Raw genomic sequence first — 14,656 nt, 5'->3', positions numbered from 1 at the left:
TTAAAATTCATTGGACACAAAATATGCTGAAAAGAGAGGCCTAATGCTGTGCTCAGAATTTTAAGCCTGAGGTCCCAGGGTGCTGTGTCAGAGGGTGCCTGCTGGTCTTCCTGCTGTGCTGGGGGCGTTCCCTCCTGGCTGGAGCGCAGGCAGGATGGAGGGGGGCAGACCTCCTCAGGTCCTTGGTTGGTGGAGAACCTCAATTGTGTGTTTGGGAATTCTCTGTGGTCAGATGAAACGTGGTACAAAAATATTCAACAAAAGTTGCAAGGGCCCAGCTGGTGTGGCTCATGAGTGGTGACCCATGAACCAAAAGGTCTCGGGTGTGATTCCCAGTCGGACACATGACTGTTTTGGGCTCAATCTCCAATAGGGGGCATGCTGGTGGAAGCCAATTAATGCTCCTATCTCATCAGTGTTTCTATCTCTCTATCCCTCTCCCTTCCTCATTCTCTCTCCAAAACAAAACAAAAAAGTCAAAGGGGCCCTGGCCAGGTGGCTCAGTTGGTTGGAGCATTGATCTGTGCACCAAAGGATTGCAGGTTCTCTTCTGGGTCAGGGAACATACCTAGGTTGTGGGTTCAATCCCTGGTCAGGGCACGAATAGAAGGCAACAAATCCATGTTTCTCTCTCTCTCCCTCCTCCCTTTCTCTCTCGCTCTAAAAATCTAAAAATAAATACATATCCTCAGGTGAGGCTTAACATAAAAAAAAAAAAATTGGCGGAAAATTTTCTTCTGCTATCTTTTTGTAGTAGAAACAACATTTACTCTTTTGTTACTTTCTGTATTTTGAACTATGTGAATGCATTATTAAAAGCTAAAATTGAAATTAAAGAGAGCAACTTAGGCCTTATGAATTTGATTTTATGTAATACTGGAGGCCTGGTGCACGAAATTTGTGCACGTGTGTGTGTGGGGGGGGTCTCTCAGCCCAGCCTGCGCCCTCTCGCAGTCCAGGAGCTCTTCCAGGATGTTGAATATCCTTAGCGCTGCTGCAGAGGCATGAGAGGCTCCCCCCACCGCCACTGCGCTTGCCAGTCATGAGCCAGGCTTCTGGCACTGACCACCAGGGGGCAGCTCCTGCATTGAGCATCTGCTCCTTGGTGGTCAGTGCACATCCTAGTGACCAGTTGGTCCATGGATCAGTCGATTTGCATATTAGCCTTTTACTATATAGGATACTCAAAGAGAAAAGTAATGATGTCCAATATGAACTGTGAAAGAATAGAAAACATTTTTAGAGCCTTTCATAAGAGAAATCCCCCGTATACTTTGTTCACTGGGAAGGAAGTCAGCCAGGGTAATTGTAGCTTCAAAGGGGAATGTCTTTTGGAGATTTATCTCAAGTATCTTCTTTCTCTCGCTCTTCCCTTTCCTCCTCCCCTCCCTTCCTCACTCTCTTCTCTTAGCCTTGCTCTTCTCTCCTTCTCCCCCCACTTCCTTCTTTTTTTCTTTCTCATCTGGATGGAATGATGCAAGAACCTCCTAATACATGCAGCATAGAGCACAGTGAGACACAGTCAACAAAACAACACACTTTTGACTTAAAAATTTTCTTTATTAATAAAGTAAATTACTAGCAACTCAATTCTGAAAAACTAAATATGGGTCTTTATGTATCAGATTTTTAGAACTATAACATTAACATCTTTTCAAAGAATTCTACTTTGGTTCTAGGACTCCAAACATATTTAAACTTTTTTTTAAACATATTTAAACTTAATACATTTCAGAAAAACAAAGGAACCATTCCCTAAGGTGTGTGGGAGAGATGGGACGGGGTGGCTGAAGCAGGGATGGATGGCGAGTGTGTTCGCTCAGATTCAGATTTGCAAAGTTCAGTGAGGACAGAGCTGCTCAGGGCTGTGGCTGCAGTTCTTACCGGTCTTGCCCTTTTATTTTATTATTTTTAAAAAATATATTTTATTGATTTTGTACAGAGAGGAAGGGAGAGAGATAGCTAGAAACATCGATGAGAGAGAGTCATCGATCAGCCGCCTCTTGCACACCCCCTACTGGGGATATGCCCGCAACGAAGGCACATGCCCTTGACTGGAATCGAACCCGGGTCCCTTCTGTCCCCAAGCCGACGCTCTATCCATTGAGCCAAATGGTTTCGGCCGGTCTTGCCCTTTTATTTGTCCTCATAAATGACAGTCTTTCTCCCAATATTAGGCTATCTTCTTCTGATAATAGTAAAAACAATCCTGGTAATAGAAGGAACTACTTACCAAGTTCCTTTTCTGGGCCGGCTCAGTGGGGCCACCCTGGAGGAGGGGCGTCACCCCAGCCACATCCAAGAGGCACAGATACCTTCATTTTCCAGGGGATCGCAGCTGGTTTCGGGTAAGTGACTCTTCCTGTTCAGCAGAGCAGCCTGGATCTGAATTCCATCTCTAGGGTATCATCTCGGGCTCCTCCCCACCCTCCAGGACGCTGCATCCCTTTCCAGGACAGAGTCACCTCCCTGGAGCCCCACTGTGACTGTATCTGCTTACCCGCTCCATGGTCCTCATAGCTTGTCAATAGGTAAGAACCAAGACTCTTTTGTCTGCACTCTTTTCAGTGGCCAAAGCATGAGAACCCTCCCCACCAGAGGACACGCATGTCACTGTCCCTCCTTCTGCTTTGCACTATCCCGCACCCGTCTTTGTTCCAGTTTTTCTTTCCATATAGTGGTGACTCCTGTCTGTCTGGGAGGAGCTCAAATATAGACATATTTGAGTAGCCTTTTCTAAGGCAGGTGAATTGTTTGGCTCAAAGGGTCATCTGAGGGTTCTGCTGCCCTGACACTCCCTTTCAGATCCTCTGTGTTGAAATTTGACCATTGGCCAAGGCTCAGCCAGACTACCCCCATCATGATGCCCATCTCAGTGTCTGCCCTCTGTTCACCCCCAACCATCCCCCTCCCCCTGCCAAGTGGGCTTCACTCATAGTGCACACAACACCTTGCCTTGTCCTGCGGTATTTGTGAGTATAAACGCCCCTTCCAGACTGCAACAATGGGTCAGGGCGCCCTGCCCCCTCTCAGGTTGCTCAGGAATACCTTGCATTGGTTCAGACTAGACAAAAACAGAGCCACTGCTGACTGCAGAGGAGGGCCACAGCAGTCCCTCTTATTAAATATTAGAGGCCCAGTGCATGAGATTCATGCAATTAGATGGTTCCTCAGCCTAACCTGCACCCTCTTGCAGTCTGGGAGCCCTCAGGGGATGTCTGACTGATGGCTTAGGCCTGACCGCTGTGCTAGCCAGCCATGAGCTGGCTCAGGGTTTCTGGCTGAGCAGCCTTCCCGCTGTGGGAGTACACTGACCACCAGGGGGTAGCTCCTGTGATAAGCAGTGTGCATCATAGCAATTGATTGATTTGCATGTTAGCCTTTTATTATATAGGATGGTGTCTAATAGCAAACTTGAGGCCAACCAATCAGGAGATTACCATTGAAAAGATAATTTATTCGTCATCATTCCCAGAGATGGAACAGGCCTTGCCATGGGTGCCATACGGGAAGCACCAGAGTTGGTCAGAAGTGGGGGTGTGGGCAAGAGCCTTTATTGTGGTTTCCACAGCAGGAACAGGCGAGGCATAATAGACAGGCTAGGCTTAGGGTTAGGGTTAGGTACTCAGAATAACTTCAGTGGGCTCTGGGGCAGAAGGGTTTTCTGGTACCAGGTCCTCGGGTGGCTGGTGTCTTGGGGCAGGAGCACCCAGTGAAGGAGGGGCTGGGGTGTGGACTCCGGGTTGGTTTGCAATTGAAAAGCATGCTGGGCTGGCAAGTTGTTTATCTCTAGGAATGGTAACCCTGGTGGTGGTGTGGGGGAGTGGTGGTGAGGGTAGAGAGAGGGCAGAGCCTCTCCAGAGTCATCAGAGCCCCAGATGTCAAAGCCTCAGAATTCAGAAAATCTAGAGAGTACAGTCCTAGACTGTCAGAACAGCTCTCATGTTACAGATGCTAAGGCTGAGCTGACCGCAACCTCTATCGGCCTGTGGCTTCCTGGACCAGGCCTTGGAGCTGGATCAGTTGGGTTTGGAGAGAATGTCAGACAGAAGACTTGCATGGGATAAACATGTCTGGCGCTCAGCCCCTCCAGCGTCCTTCTGGGGAGCCCTGTGCTGGGAAGCACCAGTGGGCTCCTGGGAAGGGGCTTTTATCATGGAGCCGATGTCCTCCCTCAATATGCATATCTGCCATGTTTCGGGGACAGTCTTTGCAGGTGGCTGGGCTTCAGGAGGATGGGGCATTGTCCAGGAGGCAGAGAGTCGGAAGCCCTGGTGGCAGCATGCATGCTGCCAACCCCTTTCGGGCAGGAGACAAACCTTGCAGCCACAGGTATACCCTGGGCACTCTCTGATACAAGTACTATGCGATTCACGGTGTTCATCCACACCAGCCACCTGAGAGGCAGAAAGGGCTCCTACTGCATTCCCGGGTGGGCCTGACGCTCAGGCAGGTCTGTGCACCGGCCAGAGGGAGGTCCCCCCAGGTCCGCAGGTCCCCACCCAGGGCGCTCTCTTCCCTGCCCAGCCACCACGGAAGCAAAGAGGAGCCCAAGAACAAGTCCAAATGCTCTGGTTTTCAGCGCAAAACACCCTCTGGCTCCAAAAGGAGGTAGCTTTGCAGGGTCGCTGGCAAGGGTAACAGAGGCACGAGGTGGAAGCACTGCTTGCCAAACCGTCTGCGGATGGCACAGCGGCAGAGGTGCAGCAGGCTGCGGGGGCTGCCAGCCAAGGCGAAGAGAGACTGGTAGAAAGGCCGGTGTGCCTGGAAGGGAAGGCGGCATGTCAGTGTGAGCCAAAGGGGACACACAGGAGCCAGACCTGTGGACTCAGGTGCTGGACCCCCACCCTGGCCTGGACACCAGGTCCCTGAGCCCTGCCCTCCTAGCCAGCGTGGGGCTGCTCCAGCTCCTGCTGTGAATGCTGAGCACCCTAAGGGAAGCAGCGGCACTCAGGTCTCTTCCTCCTCCAGTCTCCAGAGACTTTATACCCATCTGGAGACGAGTGTGGAACGCCTGACATGGCACAGAACCAGACGGCAGTTCTGTGAGGCAGGTGGCTCCCTCACCTGAAACACCTCCTCAGGAATGGCCTCCCTCCAGGACTCGGACACGCGAAGCTGAGCGTAGGCGTTGAAAAGCACCTCGATGACCGCAGAGGCTGGCGCGCAGGCCTGCAGCACCTGTGGGAAGTGGGGAGACCGCGTTCAGGTTGACTGGGCTTGGGGTCCAAGTGCGGAAAGGGCAGGGAGATGGAGGCGTGTTCGCACCTCACTACCTACTGTCTGTGTGACCCCGCTGTCCTGTCCCTCCGGGAACACACAGTGATGGCACAACTGGGCAGCGAGTTCACAGGTAAGCACAAGACAGCGCTGGACAAAGGGTCTGTCCAGCCATCATGCAAATCTGGGCAAAGTGTTCAGCATCCCGGTTCAGGAGCATGCATGGGGAGGGGGGAGTGGGGCAAGTTGGACGCACAGAGGGCTCTGGAGAGCTGCTCAGGGAACAGCATGAGGCTCTGCTGGGAGAGAGCGTGGCCTGAGGACAGTAATCCCAACTTCTCACCTCAACTTTCTACTATGTCAGGACGCTGGCGAAGAGAATTGCTTTGCTGTGGAGTTTCCCCTCGACTTGGCCCTTCCCTTTCATTGCTTTGCTGTGGAGTTTCCCCTCGACTTGGCCCTTCCCTTTCATTTTCAAAGTCCCCACTGTCAAAGGACTCCCCCTTTATTATTTGCAAATTCAAAATTCATCAGCTTTATCATGAAGGTGGGAACACTTTGCTTTTAAAACATAAACTTTTTTTGGGTTGTTGTTACGAAGAAATTTGAATGGACCCAAAGCTGGACACAATAGGATGATAAACCCCCAAGCACCCACCATCATCCCATGGCAAATCCTGCCCCACCCACCCTCAGCCCTTCTCCCTCATCTTATCTTAAAGCAGATTCAGGCATTCTGCCATTTCACCTGCACATATTTTACTGTGCCTCCTAAAGGCCCCTTTAGAAGAAATATCTGCACAGAATCACTATAGCACCTGAGAAATTAACAAGGCTGGCTTTCTTAGTATCAGATAGTCAGTGTTTAAGTTCACACCGCTCTCTTCAGTACCATTCTCTTAAAATATAATCTGTTTGTTCGAATAAGAATCTAAACAAAAGTGAGGTTAGTTGATATGTAGCTTTAGAACTCCCTGTTGAAGGAACTGGGTCACCTGTCCCGGAGTCTCCCACTGTTGGGGCTCCGCAGGTGTGTCCCTGTGGGTGCTGGAACACACTGCTCCTCCACTGCTCTCTGTGAGTAGTTGGACTTGGAAGCTCCATCAAATTCAGATTTGATCTTGGAGAGGGGAGAGAAACCTCATAATTCTCGGCTTTTGAGGCTTGAGATTTACCAAGTGTAATACATCTATTCCTTGTATTTTTTCAGATTGAGAAAAATGGAGTTCAAGCAATTTTTCCAAGACCAGGCAGCAAATACCTCCATCAGACAATAGAGCCAGCAGCTAAGCCCGGCTGCACCATGCTCCCTGGGCTCCCTGCACAGAGTCCAACAGGAAAAGGTGCAGTAGTTAAGCCTCTCGGGATGGCCGCTCCCTTATAGCCTGACAAGGTTCCTTCACATCTAAAACTCCTTTAAAATACAGAGAAACAAAATAAAAAGTTTGTATGTCTTTTGTTCAGAGATAAAACCTATATTGTGTATACTCGGGTTTTATGTATTTAGACAAAACATTAGTATATGTAACAAAAATGGGCTAATGCTTTGCATATTATTTTGAAACTTGATTTTTGTCTACTCAAAATTGTGAACAAAAATGATAAATGAGCATCATGTTAGTGGCCATAAATATTTTATGAATAGGTCATCATGAATTCAGTGAAATTAACTACCATAATTTGAAATGATAAACAGTGAACATTCTTGAACATAATTCTATCTCTTGCTGTTCCAAACCATTCTTAGGTAATAATTCTACCCCCTTCCTACAATGAATTCTTGGAAGGAGAAGTGCTTATGGTGTATCTTCCCTTTAGAATATAAGCTCCATGAGGGCAGGGGTACTGCTTTCTCATTATCCACTCCTACCGCCTGTCACTCAATAAATACGGTATTTGCTGAATAAATAAATAGAAGTATGCTTTTTATTTTAAAAAATGCATTAGGAAGCCTTATCTTAAGTCTTGATATCTACAAGTGTCTTTCTTTCACCATCAAAAGGAAAGCCATCCTGGCTGAGGTCAGAATCCTCGCGTCCAAACTTTTCTTTTAAAAATCTGTAAACGACATTTCATTGTCTTAGGACAATACTGCAGCAGAGCAATCTGGGTCCAGCCTGGTTTTCATTCCTTTATGGATAGCTTTTAACATCAGTCCTTTGTCATGAACACTGGGGCTGACTTCCCAACGCCCCCAAATGATTGGATTAGTCCAGTTGTGGTAATTCCATCCTTTTTGACGATTAAGGGTCTGGGCCACGGCATATCCTGCCCCCGCCCCCACCCCAATGTGCTCTTGCGTGTTGACACTTCTGGCTAACACAGCTGCCACTAGCAGGCCAGATCCTCTGACACCCACTGTCTTCTGTGTTGGGAGTGATAGATCCTCTTCCTCCAATTGATGGACTAAACTTCACCTGCAGCCAGACATTTCTGAGCACTGAATCACCAATCAGCACCTGCCAAATACTCTATGCCCCCGATTCCTAAGTCCCTAGGTCCCTAATCATAGGCCTTATATGAAACCACCAATCAGCGTGTGTTGAATACCCTACACCCCATCCCCTTAAATAGTGCATGAACCCCGGCCCTCGCTCTCTTCCCCTCTCTCTCTGGAAGCAGCCGGCAGTGGTACGCTTCTCTTCAATAAAGCCTGTGTCCTGGCATCCCGGTCTCCCTCTCTATTTCATCTATCAGGGAGAACCCCGCCATTAAGATGAGGGTATGCACTGGACCCCCAGATCTAGCCGGGTTACATTCAGATGGAGCTCCAGGCAGGCCATACCTGCTTCCTCGGGTCTTCCTCAGGCTCCCCTGGCGTCCAACGACCCTCGACTGGCCCACTTACTTCTTCCTGCGAACCAATCGGCGCACCCACCCCAGGGGCTGTTTGCAGCACCGGGACCCTGCGCGCCCCGCCCCCTCCAGAGCGGCCCTCCCTCCCTGCAGCGCCCCTCCTCCGGCCCCTCTGGGGGTCACAGACTGTGACAAAGCCTTATTGCCTGTCTCCGGGAATTCATTTCCTGTCTCTCCTCGGTTCCACCTCTCTGGGGCTGGGCCCCCCGCCCCCGCCCTCGGCGCGGCGCCCCGCGTGTGCCAGGCAGCTGGCTGCCTTCATTATTTTTCCGCCGGACGCCACCGCCGCCCGCCCGCGGAGGGGGCCGCACATCCCTCCGACTCGCTCATGTCATTAGGGTCCGCGCGCCCTCTCCGGCTAATGAGGCGGCGGAAAGAAAATTAAGGGGAAAAAAATCACACAGGCACATTGCTCTAGATGCAGACGGAGACATAAAATGAGCAAGAAACACAGAGGCACTCCGTTGATGCTTGCTCCTCCCTTCTCCCCCCCTCCCTGGGGGACAGGGTGCGGGCAGTGGAGGCAGGAGATGGAGTCCTGGGTTTTGACTACTGCTCCCCCTGGGTGTGCCCCCTGCAAATATGAGTCCTGGGAACAGTGTGAGGTCACTTCACCCAATGCTGTAATGGTGTAAAAAGGAAACATGAAAACTTATCTGGATTTTCAACATGGGCAATGCCCAGGAGGTGAGAGGCAAGACCAGAGCTTTGCAGATGTTTCTAGAATCTGTCTTCTCATCCACATCCTCCACTGCCCCCCTCTCTGCAGTCCCCACCTGGATGGCTCCCAATCTGTGGCTTTCACCAGCCCTTACCCCAGAGAGAGCTCATTTGATTATGTCACCTCTCCGTTAGCAGGGCATTGATTCCCATTGTTCTCCAGGCAAAGGCTCAAACCCTTAACCAGGCCCTGCCTAGCACCCGCCTCAGCTGGCAGCCCTCCTGCTGTTTCCCCCCAGCCCCTGGGTCCCCTCTGCCCCACGTGTGGCAGCACTCCCTCTGCCCCAGTCACCTGCCTGGACTGCTGCTTTCTGCCTGGAACGGCCTTTCCTCCTCTCCTCACATAGGAAGGCTTCAGCCTCCAGGTCTGGGCTCACTCAGCACGTGCTGGGGGAGCCTGTGGAGAACCCCCCCTCCCCCCCAAGCTAGGTCAAGCCCCCTAGTTGGCACTTTCAAGGCATGGAGGGTCTTTGTTCAGTACCTGTTCTCACCAATGCAACATCACACAGGGGTGTGTGGTTGTCTTACCTTCCTGAGGGACAGTGCCATGAGGGCTGGCTCCACACCCTTACTCCAGCTCTGGGCTTAGCAATGCCTTATAGAGATGGGTGTTGAATCCCTAGATAAATGCTCCAGGGGTGCCCTGGGAAACACGGCCTCTGCGGCTTGGGGGAAACAGTGCACCGCTGGTGTTGTCCCTGCGCGCCCCCCCCCCCCGCCTCCACTCGTGGGCAAGCATGAGTGTGAATATTTACAGCCTCCAGTGTGCGCATTCCCGCTGGGCGCTGCTGGCCTCTGCCCTGTAGGTAACAAGGCACAAAATAGCACAAAATGAGGAACAGGGGTGAGGGACCGGAGTGCGTTAAGCATGAGAGCTGACTGCACTGAAAAGTGCTCTGAGGAGGGGCTCCCTTTATGTATTGAGGGACAGATGACCCATGGAGGAGGCAGGAAAGAGCGGTCCCAGGCCATGGGTTTCTGTGCTGGTGCTGCTACCTCCCAGCTCTGGGACTTGGGGAGGTCCTGTCCCACCCCAGAGCGGAGCGCCAGCATTCTGTTCTGGGGTCCAGCCCGAAATCTGCTCTTCAAACACTTGGGATGAAGAAAGAAGAACTTCGTTGTGAAAAGATGACACAGGGCTTCGTTACTGTCTCATGAATCTGGCCTCCAGGTGAGAGGCAGGAGAGAGAACCTCGAGCAAAGCCCCTTACTCCATAGCAAGCAACCAACCCACAAGCTCAGCTAGCGCAGGGGCAAAGCAAGTTGGGACGCACGTTTGTGTGCGTGTTTCTCTGCCGTCCCGTCTGCTCTCCCCCAGGCCAGCCCCGCCTGTGCGGACCACTTCCAGAATTCAAACCTGGCCACCGCCTGCCACCTGCCCTTGTGCCCCGATCCCTGACTGGTGTTAACTAGAGGTCAGCCTGGCATTGTCAACATGCTCGCTTCCCAAGCGGCGACACCACTTTGATTCTCACCGCAGAGCACTGTCCTCGGCGCGATGGATGCTCGGTCCGCCCGCTGCGGCCACGGCGCCTTTGTCTGGGCATGAGGGAATGTGATTTATGTCACGAGCTCGCTGTGAAACCTTTTGCCTCAGTAATTCTGAGCTCCGTGGGTGTCTCTTTACATCTATTTCAAGCCCAGCTGCTGCCCACGGACCGCGTGCTCTGTGACATTGCCGGCGCCGCTGTGTACCCCTCGCCACGGTGTGGCGTCCCGCCCGCGGTGTATCTTTGTGGCCTGGTTCAGTGTGTTTGCAGCGCGCTCCACAGGGCTGCTGAGCAGAGCTGGCCTGTCCCTTTGATGTCTCGTGTGGTGATTAGACTCCTTCCCGGGAGGGACATGCAGGTGGCCTGGGTGGAGGAAGATGCCGCAGCCAGATTCCCAGTGCGTGCCCTGGTTGTCCTGGGCCCACGCTAGAACATCACAGGCTCCTGTAACATGCATTTGGGCGGCACCCTGCTCCCAGCCAGGGGTGCCATGGGCGCCCCCTAAAGGTGAGGTCGATCTCGGCACAAAGAACTCAGATCCCCATTTCCAGTTCCAAGGAATTAACAGCAAGTGGCACGCCCCTGGAGTTGCTGGAATCTCCTTCATTCACTCAACATTGAGGTGTGCAGCGGTCAGCTCTGTGTGTGTGCAAGGAGAGCAATGGTGGGCAATGCTTTTTGGTGAAAGCCTCAAAGGATTCATATTTTTCAAGGAAACTCTAATTCCTTCTACAATTGCTGGGAGAGTCAGTCTCATTTCTAGGAGCTGAACACTTCTCATGGCCTTTTGACCCCCACTACAGGACTCCTCCCTCCCCAAACCTAAACCCAACTTGTACCTCCACTGACCAATCTCTGTTCCTGTGTGGCTGACCCAGGATAGGGCTCCTGGAGACCCAGAGGGAGAGGCACTGTCCTTGCCCTGCATGTCAAGGTCAAGGCTGGGTAATTCCCACAGTCCTGGAGCCAGAGTTCAGGTGTTAGAGGTCTTATCTCCAGGGAAGGTGCCCATGGGGTTGCACCTGAGACTTGGAAACCCGGGTAAAGAATCAATCAAATAGAATGACTGCAAGGCCAACAAAGGGTTATTTGTAGTCACTGCTGAATATACTGATTTTTTTCTTTTCTTTAAAATCATATGCCTCAGCCCTAGCCAGTTTGGCTCAGTGGATAAAGCATCAGCCTGTGGATTAAAGGGTCCTGGTTCCCATTCCGGTCAAGGGAACATGCTTTGGTTGCAGGCTCCTCCCTGGCCGGGGCCCTGCTCTGGGCTCATGCAGAAAGCAACCGATCAATGTTTCTCTCTGTCTTTCCCTCTCTCTTCTCCTCTCCCTAAAAATCAATGGCAAAATATCCTCAGGTGAGGATTAACAACAACAACAACAAAAATGATTTGCCTCAGCTATTTTTTCACTGGTGGCCCATCACGTAAAGCCTGTTTCTTTTTCATTCTTTATACAATTTCCTATGATGACAGTTGGCTGTGTGCATCTTGGTTTAAGGCAAACACCGTGTGCCCTGGAGGGGCAGTGGGTGGGTCTTGTTTCCATGTTAGGGGTTGATGGTTGGGACGTGTTAACATGCAAATTAGGAATATAAAGCTGCTGGCATTCCCTCTCTTTCAAGAGCCCACTACCCTGGAGCCACTGTATCAGTGGAGTGCCACCTGAGAACTGCTCAAAGACGATGTGAGGGTTAGTACAAGACACTGCTCATAATGTTTGTCAAGGAAACGCTCAGGGAGCTGTTTGGAGGGATTTCCCACTTTTCACCTGTGATTTTACAGACACACTTGACTCTGCATGCATCTATGGTGCAAAGTTAGCGTTTGAGAGAAATGTGTGAAGCCCACTATTTCAGACCATCTAGAACACTGTTTTTTTTGGATGACAGCCTTTCACCCATTCAAAACTTGTCAGGCATGTCTCTTGCCTCTGATTGGTGAGCGTGGAGAAGAGGGAACCTTTTAAAATTAAGCACACCCACTTTTACATCTAATGGAATGACTTCCCTTCAGTGAAGTCTTTTGGGAAAGACAATCTCTTACTCCAACCAATATTTTGGGAACTTTTCTTTTGGGACTATTTCCCATCTTTTGGGTATTTTCTCTGGTGAGAACTCTCTATTCTTCCTCTTGATTATTTCAAGCTAGATCTGACACATGGGGGAGGTGACAAACTGCTCAGAGGAAAGCCTGCAAAGCGGGGGCAAGGTCTCCACAGCCCTGACTGGGTAAGTCCCCTCACCTGGCTGAAACCCAGGGAGAGGGAGAAACACCTGCCTGGCATCTCACAGGAACGCGTGAGGACAAAAATGAGGGAATCTGCAAACGTGTAACTTATCTCATTAACAAGGTTGGGGATTTCATTTCAGATCAAATACCAGATGCCCTAAGAAATCGATTTTCATTCGTCTGCCAAAATAACTTAGGGCATGACTGCGTCATGGAAATAAGTGTGTGGAGTCCCCAGGTGAGTGCTTTGAAAGGACACACGCAGGCATGCTTGTCCACACACCAACCTCTTTCTTTCCTTGTGCCCGGAAGCTTCCGGGCCCTGGCTCCTCAAAATGTGGCCCCAAGACCAGCAGCCTGGGCCTTCTTACCTGGAACTTAGGAACGGAGGCTCTCCCACCCAAACCTACGGAGTCAGAATCTGCCGCCTCCCAAGTCCTCAGGGGGGTTCTGGGTCCCTGGAAGTTTGAGAAGCGCTGCATGCAAGGCTTGGGGTAATGGGAGGTGCTCGGCCACTCTTACCTTGGGGAAGGCGTCGGGCCACAGGGTGGGGGCGCCGTGGTTGAGCAGCGCCTGCACGGTGCGCTGGTGCTCGGCCTGGGGCGCGAGGGCGGCCGCCTGCAGCACGCGGGCCAGGGGCGAGGCGCCTCCGTAGTCCAGCGCGGCGGCGTCGGCGCCATGCTGCAGCAGGAGCAGCGCCAGGCCGGGGCGCGCGTGGCCGCAGGCCTTGTGCAAGGGGCTGCGCTCGTCCTCGTCGCGCGCGTCCGCCGCCGCCCCGCGCCGCAGCAGCAGCGCGCACACGCGCAGGCCGCGCTCCTGCTCCTCGGGCCCCCGCGCCTCCGCGCCGCACGCCGCGCTCAGCGCCGTCTCGCCGCGGCCGTTCCTCGCGTCCACGCGCGCCCCGCGGCCCAGGTAGAGGCGCGCGTGCTCGTCCAGGCCGCGCTGCGCCGCCACGTGCAGCGGCGTGTCCAGGCCCGCGCCGCCCACGCGATGGACCGAGGCGCCGTGCTCCAGCAGCGCCTGTGCGCACCTGCGGGGAGGCCGAGAGGGGTCACCGGGTGGGCAGGGCCGGACACCCGACCCGCACACCTTGCCACGGACCCGCCACTCCCTGGCTGCTGTTTAGGGGGCTCCGGACACCCCGGGGGGACAGTGGGCACTGGGAAGAGGAAGGATAGCCCCAGAGAAAGGACATAACTTCAGATCTGTGCTCAGGCTGCAGGAGTATAAACTGAGCTAGGGAAACAAACAAAACAACCCCCCCAAAACAAAACAAAACAGAACAAAATGAAAAAGAAAACGTGGCTGGCGTGGCTCAGCGGTTGAGCCTGGGCTTAGGAACCAGGAGATCACAGTTCTATTCCAGGTTGGGGCACATGCCGGGATTATGGGCTCATTCCCAATAGGGGGCGTGCAAGAGGCAGCCGGTCAATGATTCTCTCTTATCATTGATGTTTGTATCTCTTTCTCTCTGAAATCAAATAAATGTATATAAAAACGAGATATGGCAAAACACGGAGAACACCAGGCCCACAGGTGGACCTGGCTAGGAGACTTCACGAGTCCAAGGCAGAGTGTAAGACTTGGGAGTAATTCTTAACTGCCTGCTGCTACTTTGGGAGGCGATGTGGTTCAGATGACAGTGCTGAGGTCCTACTTACCTGGGCTCTTTGTCACACGTGGCAGCTGAGGAGCGTCCCTTAGACCGCCAGGTTCTTTCTCAGAACCTCTTCTGAAACCTCTCAGCTTTGGTGACAAGTGGACAGGGTGAGCCTTCCTCCCATCGGAAAACTCCTTCCAGACCTCCAGCGCGGACAAAGAACGGCACAGGGCTGGATGCATAGTGAATACATAGCCGTGCCTAACTGTGGGATGGCCTTTGTTTCAACCAGACTCTGCTGAATAGGCTAGATTTTAGCTGTACCCAATTTTAGCTGTACCAGATTCCCCATTGGCCTCCTGGGCATATAGCTCCCTTGGGAGACATGGGTCTCCCCCAAAGGTGGGCCTCCAGGTCCACCAACTGGAACCCAAGACTGCCCCCTCCTCCAGGCACTGAGTGAGGCCTCTCCCAGGACAGCAGCTTCCTCAGGGCCATCCACACCTGGGAGAACTCTAAACCCCTCAACCTAAGCTG

The 14,656-nt window shown here is 52.4% G+C and overlaps 1 protein-coding gene across 1 annotated transcript in view; it reads right to left on the bottom strand.

The window, feature by feature from the left end:
* Positions 1-3,438: 3,438 nt before the first annotated feature.
* The window catches only part of ASB18 (ankyrin repeat and SOCS box containing 18), a gene marked incomplete at its 5' end in the record, with an annotated part of 38,256 nt that continues 27,038 nt past the window's right edge, over positions 3,439-14,656 (bottom strand). The window contains 3 exons of the mRNA XM_084892151.1: positions 3,439-4,764; positions 5,068-5,181; positions 13,042-13,549. Of these exons, the coding sequence (XP_084748277.1) occupies positions 4,579-4,764; positions 5,068-5,181; positions 13,042-13,549 (808 nt within the window). The 3' untranslated portion in view covers positions 3,439-4,578. The remainder of the gene's footprint in view (positions 4,765-5,067; positions 5,182-13,041; positions 13,550-14,656) is intronic.

The sequence above is a fragment of the Pipistrellus hanaki genome (assembly GCF_964339955.1).
Source record: "Pipistrellus hanaki genome assembly, chromosome: 8".
In the NCBI taxonomy this organism is placed as follows: domain Eukaryota; kingdom Metazoa; phylum Chordata; class Mammalia; order Chiroptera; family Vespertilionidae; genus Pipistrellus; species Pipistrellus hanaki.
Note: the sequence above shows the minus strand (reverse complement) of the source record. Positions and strands in the feature narration are given on the sequence as shown.